At 45.9% G+C, this 10,579-nt stretch overlaps 1 protein-coding gene across 1 annotated transcript; it reads left to right on the plus strand.

Moving 5' to 3' along the window:
• The first annotated feature begins 1,340 nt into the window (after positions 1 to 1,340).
• On the plus strand, positions 1,341 to 8,497 carry LOC137880527 (synapse differentiation-inducing gene protein 1-like). Its single transcript, XM_068721939.1, has 4 exons — positions 1,341 to 1,871; positions 3,545 to 4,037; positions 6,831 to 6,968; positions 7,612 to 8,497. The coding sequence occupies exons 2-4, from the start codon at positions 3,612 to 3,614 to the stop codon at positions 7,768 to 7,770; spliced, it is 723 nt and encodes a 240-aa protein (XP_068578040.1). The 5' UTR covers positions 1,341 to 1,871; positions 3,545 to 3,611; the 3' UTR covers positions 7,771 to 8,497.
• Positions 8,498 to 10,579: the final 2,082 nt, after the last annotated feature.

The following is a 10,579-nucleotide window of genomic DNA, read 5'->3' on the forward strand; positions in this document are numbered from 1 at the left end:
CAGCTCTAATAATCTTTTTGTTTCTTGAAATTAAAAGACTCTGGGGAGAAAATGCTTGACAAATTGTGCATCTGCTATGTAGTGACACAGAGCCTAAATATAGAGTGGAAAATGGAGCAGAAAAGAAAGGGGCACAGTGAGGACCATAAATATTCAGAGTCCATACAGAAGGTTGGCAAAAGCCTGGTCCAAGGAGAAATCTTCCATTTTCACGAATTATGCCTAATGTGGCACCAATAGTTTTTTTTTTGTTTTTTTACTGGTTTAATCTTCATAATGTTAGATTCGGATGTGTTGCAGATGTTCCTGTGCCTTCATTAGAACATGTTTCTCTGAATGCTGCTGTGAAGGCTGATGGAGAGAGAGAGAGAGAGAGAGAGAGAGAGAGAGGCGGAAGAATAATGGATAACCGGTTACAGATTCTGGTCCCCTCTCCTAATATACTCATCTCCTGAGGGAGAGGTATCCATCACGGAGACGGCCGGGCTGTTATGCCACGTCGCCTCGCGCATGCGAACACAAGGTGACTCTGGGAGAGACGCGGCTCGTGTGTGACCCAGTCTTAGAAATGCAGCTCCATGTTTCCCCCATAAAGTGTCCATCAGCACCTTAATGCATCTCCCAGTGAAAGTGACAGAGCCTTGGCTTGCACATTATTAACTCCAGACATTTTTATGAGCCTGTGGAACAGAGTGCTCCTTCTGAATAAGATATGTGTCCAGTGTTCAACGGCTGTATATCAGTCTTTTTGATTTGGGCATAGCATTACAGCCTCTGATAAACAGTGTTTTTAGTGCGTTTTTGCGGATGAGTCCAAAACCCCAGACGGCGTCCCTGTAAATAGTCATGTCATTATTAGTCTCCAGTGGGATCAACATGAGTTAGTCTTAGTTGTGCTGTGTGGATCTATTATGTCACCCATTTGCTCGCATGGGAAATAGATCCATACTAATGTTATGTAAACAGTGTTTACAAAGATAAATTGTGGCATGGAATCAGAAGTAGCTTAGCGGAGTGGGGTTAAAAGGCGCCACCAAATTGACAGGCTCATGATAAATGCATGGGATTTGTCTAAAATATTAATTAAATATAAATGTGCAATGAATTGAATAGTGGCTTACTCCTGAGCTATTTCGGCAAGGAAATTAAAACAAATTCGTACTTTTAAAAAAAAAATAATAAGAAGAATATATTGAAGGGAAATCCTGAAATCCACGCAGAGGAGCTTCATAAAAAAAAAAAAAATGTTCTGTGAAGATCTTGTGTTGTGTGTTTCCTTCATTTTGTGGGCGTTCTCAGAGGGGAACAATAACACTTAAACAGCTTACAATCAAGTTGTGCAAGCAAGGCAGTAACTCAATGACACAACTCTTACGCGTCTGCGAAGTGGGAACGCTGGCTCATCGGAAGTAGATTTCCGTGGGCTATAGCAACCCGTTTCCAAATGACTCGCTGCTCACGCGAGGAGGCTAAACAGCAACTCTGACGGAGGACGCCCTGGCAAAGGTAGTTACAGTAAGGAAATGTCAAATCCGTGGTCGGTAACAGTGTTTGCAGAGCGCCTCGCGCAGCCAATCAGTCGGCTGGAGTCAGCTCAGCCTCTGCCGGAGTTGTTTTGGAGCCCGAGCTCAGTGTGACACTGTGCGTAAAATCTACCTGTCAGACGCAGCAGCGGTGCCATGGCAGCCAGCGCTCAGTCCATTCTCGCACTCACGGAATAACTTCTTTTTAATCGGACGGCATATGTTGCGCTGCGATGGCAGTATCCCAAAAACTGATGATGTGAAGCAGAAAGGTGGGTCCGTCCGTCTCGACTCAGTTGCGCCGAGGAACGATGCTGAGCAAAGCTGCGGGAGGATTTTCCACGACAGGTAAGATGATTTTCGGAGATGTTCGGCTACTAGTATCCAAAGGATGTTCTTCGCCTCTTATTCCAGGGCAGATATGAGATCTTGCCTTAATACAAACGGGCAAAACAGTGACGAAATATGTCCCTCATGATCAGCTATATGAAATTTGTAAATCAAGTGCTTAAAATGGTATGAGGACAAATAAAAAGGTGTGATATCAAAATATTTAAAAAAAAATGTGATTTTGTGCATGTGTGAAAGAGATAGAGGGATGAATAAACTAAAGAGAAGGCAGCTCATGATCATTAATGATTGTGGAGTCCAAGCACACGCTCACGTGTGCTAAGTGCACATCTTCATGGTGTGAGATGAATTATTTGTGGATGTGGGATGTGGTTTTTGTTGTCTAATGTAGTGTGTAATGGAATCCCCTGTTATCCGGAGAGTGGCTCAGCCTCAGAAACGTGTGAGAATGGAGACCGCGTCTTTGGTGTGTGGGCTCAGATTCTGCCACTGGCCCGCATTATTCACGCTTCTCCACAGCTCGCAATCCTCCGAGTGCATGAGCTTCTGTTCTCTAGGGGGGTCACGGAGGCCAGAGGTCTGCTGCAAGTCTTCTCTCTGTGGGCCAGGAAGTCATTGTCGAGTAATATATGCAAACAAACGCAATACTCATAATAATAATAGTTCCTGCGTTGTAGTGTTTGTTCAGACTCCATCAGAGGCACTGATGTAAGTCTTGAGGCTAATGTTGCACTGGATGCCATTTCATTTCTGGGTGTTGGTGTTATTTGGCCAAGCCCAGGTTGTTTGTGTTGAGGTCTGTGCAACTCAATCGCCTCCCAAACCTCATAAATCAAGCCCTCTCTCTCTTTTCTTCCTCTCTAATGTGTGAAAAGCCTCTCTGTTTTCTTGTGGATGTCCACCCTGTGGCTCATTTCTCACCACTGCACTTTGAACAAAAAAGATCACGAAATGGCTTTCTATAATACCAAAATATGATGCAGTCGCCTCTGTGGCTTTTATCATATTTCATCATAACACAATATATACGGGATGAAAGACTACTTTGATGGATGATGTCTTCGTTGGCCTAAAAGGATCTGACCTGTTGGTGCTGGATTTGTAAAAAAAAAAAAAAAAAGTATGTATTTGCTTACTCAAATCTGGACATGCTTAGATCCCACAGCCTCTCATTGGCTGACGTGTTGCCTTAGTGACGGCCTCTCCTGGCAGTGTGTTGTTGTCTTTTACATAAACACTAATTCTTTTACTGATCTTCCAACTCATTTAAAAACAGTCAGGAGGACTCAGAAAGGCCGCTTCACACAGTCAAAGTAATCAGTACGCAATGCAAAGCACAAGCCCGCCACACTTCGCCTGGTTTTTATATAGGCGGCTGTGACATGTGGAAGATTTTTTATTTTTTTTTCCAAATGTTTGTATCCGAGGGTGTGAGATACAACAGTTGAACATACAGCAGATGGTGATTTTATGGCCCAGACTGGTGAGAGCTAGTGAGAGGAATGCTGATTCCAAAGCAAGAAGAAATCTTTCCTGCACTGAATTTCTAAATTACTCAAAACCCAATGTCGGGTCTGACAGCGTGTGATTGAACTGCTTGTCATTTATTGCTTTTAAAGTTGTTTTTTTTCATGAATGCTATTTAATTGTAATTGTACTTATTTCTCTAGCTACCAGACCGGCAAATCTTTTTTGGACTTCATCCTCTGATCCACTAGACGTTTGAAACCGGCCATCATGGAGAGCCTCAGTGAGCTCCAGAACCCCCTTCTAGACAAAACCAGCCGACAAGCGGTGCACAACGAATACCAGGGTTACCAGTGCGACTACCCGAGCCAGCCTTACCAGGACAACCTCATTGGCTACTACTACACTGGGACTAATGGCGAGCACAAGACGCAACAGTTCCTGGACGCCAAATCCCTGCATCTGGCTGTGGAGGCCTTCTACAGGCCCAACTTCATCCTGTACAAAGACGACGTGAGCCTTCACAGCAAGGACTCCAAGAGCGAGAGCTTTGAGACCACGTTCACAGAGAGCAAGGACACGCTGTTGGATGGAGTTTCCACAGAAAACCCTCTGGACAGCGTACAAGGAGAGAAGGACGCGAAGATCCAGACCGTGTCGTACGAGGTGGAGGACGAGCAGGGTCCTGAGTATGAGGTCAGAGGGCACACAGAAGACATATGTGGCAGTTTGCGGCGCTTTAGTGGTATTGTATTTGGAGTATGGTGCCTCATATACTGAGTCTCTACATATATATATTTCAATTGTATACATGATTATACAAGTTTGTCACCCCTGCTACAAGCAATATGGGAATAATTACTGTAACTACACGGCTTAAAGAGCAAATTAATGGAAGTAAGAGCCATTTGGCCGTGTTTTCAGATTGAAATTAAAGGCGTTAACACCGACTCGTAGTGTAACAGACAGGGCCATCTTTCAGCAAAGAGTGAGCCAAGGTGTGGATAGTGATGCTTATTATTTCATTTACCGTTCTAACAGACTGCCAGTGTGATTCATGCTCATCTCTCTTCTCTAAATTGTCAATTTGCTGGAGTCTTTCAAATCCAGTGCAGGGTAATTGTACACTTTTTTTTTTTTTTTTTTTTTTTATAATTACATTCTAAGAAAATGACACATCTTTAGTTTATCTTTCCAGGCTATTGCTCTTTTAGGACTTCACTCTCCAAAGAAAAGCGAGACAGCAAGAGAGCAAAGACTTTTCAGAAGTGGTAAAAAAAAAACCTAATTTCATCCAGGGACACTTGTGAAGTTACCCAGGGCTCTGAGCTGGCAGAGGAAGAAGTATAGCACCCTAACCGGGGCTGATGATCGAGCCAGCTCTTTTCACTCGGAGGCCTGGCAGATAGATAGAGACACAGCAGCGGCTGCCATCAACGCCATAAGTAATGTTGTGCTGTGAGGGTATTAAGCGGCACTCCGCTGATGCTTGGCCGTCGGAGCAGGTGAGCCGGGAGCTAAAGTTATTCCATGTCAATTTAAAAGAGCAAATGAATCTGATGAACAGTGCTCAGATGAAAGTTGGGCTTCCAGCTGGAATATGAGACTTTTTGCTCAGCACCTGCGTTTCTTCACTTTCCCTTCGTGTGTGTGACTGTGTGTGACTGTGTGTGTGTGTGTGTGTGTGTGTGTGTGTAACTGTGTGTGTGCCAGATGTGTGTGTCGATGCATGGAAGTCCAATCAAACATTCAGAGGACTTTCACAGCTATGGAGACTAAAAATAACAAATGCCAAAAATTCCAGGATATAGTCTGCAGCAGTTACTACCGAATAACTACAGCGAGTTTTTGTCAGCAGATGTTTGACACCTGTGTGACAGAGAAAATGTAAAATGCAGCTAATAAAGCAACAAGAGCGTGTGGGTGACGCCGCTGTGGGTCTGTGGAGCCGAATGTCCGCTCCAGACTCTTAACGAGGCCTCGGAGAGCGCAGTGACAGGGTTGTTAAAGGCACTGTGCCTCTGCGGAGCCCCATCAGTTATACTGGCATCAGACCAGACTGGGAGTGTGTCCCCAGCCGGCCGGACTCGGTGTCAGACGGGCTGTCAGTAGGACTGAATGCACCAGTCACTCAGAACTGTTATCAGGTCTTGCTACAAAGATAAAAAAAAAGGAGATTACTGCTGTTTGTGCACCGGTTTATTCATGTGATGTCGGATTATGTTATGACCAGCTGCTGTTTTGATGAATCACACCCGGCTGTCCAGGTGGACAGTGTTCATAAAGCAGATAGCAGGGAGCTACGTAATCTTCTCTTGGCGAAGGTAGCTGAAACTGTTTGGATAGCATAGCACCGCTATCCTCCACTTCCCTCTCAGAGTCTCAGGTTTCTACACCTGAAAACAGCACAAATAACGACATTAGATTCTGCGGTTTGGCAAAGGCGGATCAGATTAGAAGCTCCGAAAGAAAAAAAAAAATTGTGCACAACATGCTTGAAAAGGTGGTCGTCAGCGCTCAAAAGTGCGGCTCCTTTCTTCTCTGCCCGCCTACCTGACGGTTCTTTAATTACCTCTAAAATGGTTGGTTCAGGTCCTGCCTTACATATCGATTTTCATTTTGTGCTTTCCTTTCCCTCGCTTTGATTGATCCCTGCAGGCTGCAAGACGAACAAATAAAACCCGCTCCTTGTGGGGGGGGGGGGGGGGGGGGGGGCTATTTATTTAGACAAACGTCCACTACGTCTCCGGGACAGCCGAGAGGAGTACGGCAGCATCCTCTTAAAAAGGTCGCCCACGCAGTCGCACTGCCGTCCTCGCCGCAGACGCAATGTGCCAATGTAGTCCGAATGGGCTTCCAATCCATCATTCATTAACCCGCTCAGCCCTTGTGGCCCCCCCCAGATTATGGAGACGCAGCATTGAGAACCTGTTGGACACTCGCTGCCTCATAAGACGCCGGGGTGTTTTTGAGGAGAGATGGTGGAGGTCTCTCGCGCCGTAGAAGCAATTTAGCACATAAACGATACGGCCTTCTTGCTGTTTCCCCTGTCACCTCGCGATGATGGAACAATCCGTTAATCCCGTGTTATCTGTCAACCCGCTCATGGGTGTTGACAGAGGCACCAAATCCTTTCTGGCTGACTGAGCACATCATGTCCTGGGTGGTGGTGGTGGTGGAGGAGGAACAAGGGCAGATACACTGGCCTGGAGGGGGGGGGGGGGGTGGGGGTGGGGGGGGCATGAGTTGTCAAGCTACACCACTTTTAATATGTTCAAAGTACACCTGACTATCAACACATGTCACCCTTTACCCCAGAATTGTTTAGGTGTCAGTATCAAAAGATCCCTGCGCTCACCTTTTGTCAATGTGTCGATTGTCTCACGATTCCTGCCGAGCAGTACAAGCAGTCATGTAAAAATAAAAAAAGTGCATCATCTTCTCCTTCTCTGACATTTAATTATTCCTCATCAACCCGCTGTCTTGCAGAGTGACAGCTCCAGTGACAGCGAGAGCGAGGACAACTTCTTCGTGCTGCCCCCTCGGGATTACCTGGGCCTAGCCATCTTCTCCATGCTCTGCTGCTTCTGGCCCTTGGGCATCGTTGCCTTTTACTACTCTCACAAGGTAAAAGGCCCAGAGACCTCAAGCCCGTCATTAAATCTGATTACGCCGCATGCTATTTAAGGTCAGCGAGCACAAGCACTCAAGACAAGTGCTACCGCAGCCAATTTCTCCCCGCCTGTGATCCTCCTTGCAGTTGTTTCAGATGATTGACTACGTAAATTCAGCAGGTTCGGACCGCTCGTCAGTCCTCTGCGATCACTTTAGGAAACCATTAACATTGGAAGTTTTGGTTCCGCGGCACGTATGCACTTATCATCACACCATTTTTAAGCGGTTGCATCCATAGCTGAGACCTGAGTCTACTGTCAGCATCTTTCTGGTCCCGCAACCTCAAGCAAAGCACACAGCGGATCCTAATGGTTTTTGCGACATCTTCCCCAATAATTGCAGAGGAAATTATACCTGACAGAAAATAATGCGCCGGGAGAATAAATAAAGGCCAGGCTCATTTTTTGATAGGAAACCAAAACACCCAAATAACACATTTGTCACTGTCAGATGGATAATGCCCTAATTGCCATGGTAACTAATGGCTCCCAAAGAGCATTTCTTGTTTTCTCTCTTTTTGACTGTGGCTTAACGCCTACTCATACACTCGGTGCTGATGAGTAAGCTCATTTCACTCTCTGCTTTGTTTTGTCAGACAGGCAAGGCCATCTCTAAGGGAGACTTCTCCAGAGCAGGAATGAGCTCCAGAAGAGCCCTCTTCCTGGCAGCTCTCTCCATCACCATCGGAACAGGGATGTATGTGGGGGTGGTTGTGGCCCTCATAGCCTACCTGTCCAAGCCCGGACACGTATAGCACTGGGACCGGCTTGTCTGGGGGGGGGGGGGGATAGAGAGAAAGAGGAATCCGGATGGGAGGCAGGGAAAAGACGAGGAGGGATACCTTTTCTGAAGGCGCGTGTCTGTGCTGCTGCCTGGCTGTCTGCGACGAAAAGAGGCTCTATGAAGAGAAAAGACTAAATCTGAAAGAAAAACAACAAGATGTGTGGACGGAGTATTACTTGGACTGCATATTGATCCGACTGAATCTTTGTTTCTGGTGCACTCCCACCAAGGTATTCCACCGGCTCAAGCTGTCAAGCTGAGAAGGATGACTCCTCTTCCACAAAGACTGTTCTGTACCGATATGTTGAAACATAGCAGTAACTACCTACCTTTTACCGCATTAAGTCGTCTACAGCTGTTTTATTTTACCTTTATAGTAGCTGTATTCTCTGCCAATACTACTGCAGATTGTATATTGTCCACTTCTTGAATTCATTTCTTTGGGGAAAAAAAAAAAAAAAAAAAAAAACATTCAGCCAGTGGGCTTTTGTGATATGTGATTATTTATTCAAAAGGAAAAATACCGAAAATTGTTGCCGTCAGTAAACAGAGAGAAGTGGACCCTAAATACGAAGAGGGGGGGGGGGGGGGAAAGTGTACACAAAGTTGCTGAGCAGTGGACAAAAAGAGTTATTTGTGTTTATTGTGTACTGTAAATTAGGTCAATAAATACATTTGGCATGAATAATGAAACATCATCTGCTATGTCGCTCATCTCTTATTCATCGTGTCTTTGACACTGCAGCCAGGGGTGCTTCTACTTCAGGGTATACCGCTGCAGTTGCCAGGGGCTGTGTGGAAAGCTCCACTTATCAACAGAAAAATAGAACCCATGAACAAAAAGGCAGCTGGAACACACTGACACCAGGTGTGTCGCCGAGTGTTTGAACCCGTCAGGGAACGAGGAGAGAATTAGTTTGTATACGCGGGAACAATTTGATTGTATGAAACAATACCGATATAGTTAATCGTGTTAGATAACATCCAGTTTACAATCCGTACGGTAAGTTTGGAACATGGCGTCTTGGGGGGGTCCGCTGAAGGGGCTCAACTCTGTTGCTGTACGTCAGACAACAAAAGATTGGGAACCAGTGAACATGGATCGAGAAGCCCGTCGGAGCTTATTGTCGACCATTATATTGACACTTTCCTACCGCTGGCACAAGCCTCTGCTGTAACTGCCATGCCTCTTCACCGCCTTTGGCATCACTCGCTGTCTAGCCTTGAGGTGACTTTATCTGCCAGAGTGCTTGTGAGTGTCGGCAACAATGCCCGCTCTCTGAAGTCAAGGATGTCAAAGCAAAACGAGAGCAGCACTTTATTCCCCTGCAGGACTCGGGAACGACCATCATGCACGTCCCGTCCTCTCCTGCCCCCCCCCCCCGCATGCCATCACAACAGAACCCGGACCTCCGGAGCCACCGCGGCCTAAACACTCAACGCCCTTCGGGTTCAACTTGCAGACAGCACTGGCCACATACCGAGCTCAAGAAGCAGAGGAGAAAGTATTACATACACACCCTATCATTCACTGCACCAGAGTAAATGGAGCAGATGGCAAAGGTAAGCAAGTTTTACAGGAAAGCTTGCACAGCATGACCTCTCATAGATTTGTCTGCCTCCTCTTTTTTTTTTTTCCTTTTTGCAGCTTCTCTTCAAGCGAGTCTGTAATGCATGAAATGCGGCTCGATGGGATAGACGGGGGTGAGAGTGACGCTCTCATCAATGGGCGCTGTACGGGGTGCTGAAGTGGGCTCACTCTGTGCAGAGCGAGTGCAGCGCCGCGTGTGTTTTCTCTCCCACAATAGATAGGGAGTTTCACCTACGCCTGTTCGCGCCCACGCGCACACGCACACACGCGCACACACACACACACACACACACACACACACACACACACACACACACACACACACACACAGCCAGCTCAGACCACCAGAAGCAAACTGATTTTATTAGTCATCCGCCCCCATGTGAATAAAAAAAGTTTCCAAGAGGCAGCAGCGGCAGGTTGAATCTGAACTTCTGCAAATATTACATTACGTATGTTAATACACTTTTAGCGTGGGCAACGCAGGTCTTTGTTTTAAAAGGAATTAATCAGCCGCACTGCGTTTCTAAATATAAAATCCTTGAGTCTAAAATTAACCAACAGTCGTTTCTTGTCGATTCATACTACCCCCGACTTGTCGCGTCGAGCAGATGTGACAAAAAGGAACAAGAGAAAATGAATCGGTCTCGCGCAGAGAACCTAAGGTGAGAAACATGATGAATGGGCCGAAACAAAATGGAAAGAATCGGAAAAGGCAGTGAAAAGGACGAAAAGACATTAGAGCCGAGTGGCACATTAATAAGGAGCATGACGCTCTTGAGTGTTCATGCGACTGAAAGCCATTTTCAGATTCTTATCATTGCTTTGATGAAATACCTGTCACCACTCTCTAATCCGAGACAACAGACGCGCAAAGGATATCTTCGGTTTTGTGCGGCGCCTCTGCAAAAGAGGATGTATTTGAAGTGGTTGCAACAAAAAAAAAAAAAGGATGTGGATATTGTATCGTTTTACTAACATTGAGTAGAAAAAAAAAGTCCTGGAAAACTCTGAAGACAATCACAGATCCCCCCCCTGTGAAAAGGATAGAAACATCAAGTGTAATACTCGAGAATATGACTCAGCAAATACATTTTTAACTCGCCACTCAAACCCACAGTGGGAGGATGTGATCGAGGAAGATGGGAAACCGTGTCCTGAAGTTTTAAGCTTTTTTGGGGGGAAATAG

This window comes from Cebidichthys violaceus, unplaced genomic scaffold (genome assembly GCF_023349555.1).
Source record: "Cebidichthys violaceus isolate CVI_PGR_0920_01 unplaced genomic scaffold, fCebVio1.0.p SCAF_28, whole genome shotgun sequence".
Lineage (NCBI taxonomy): Eukaryota > Metazoa > Chordata > Actinopteri > Perciformes > Stichaeidae > Cebidichthys > Cebidichthys violaceus.

Bases quoted from the DNA above. Each gene is read 5' to 3' on its own strand.
- LOC137880527 (XM_068721939.1), top strand. From the start codon at position 3,612: ATGGAGAGCCTCAGTGAGCTCCAGAACCCCCTTCTAGACAAAACCAGC. The intron at 4,038-6,830 runs GTCAGAGGGCAC...GCTGTCTTGCAG, and splicing joins AGCAGGGTCCTGAGTATGAG to AGTGACAGCTCCAGTGACAG. The intron at 6,969-7,611 runs GTAAAAGGCCCA...TTGTTTTGTCAG, and splicing joins CCTTTTACTACTCTCACAAG to ACAGGCAAGGCCATCTCTAA.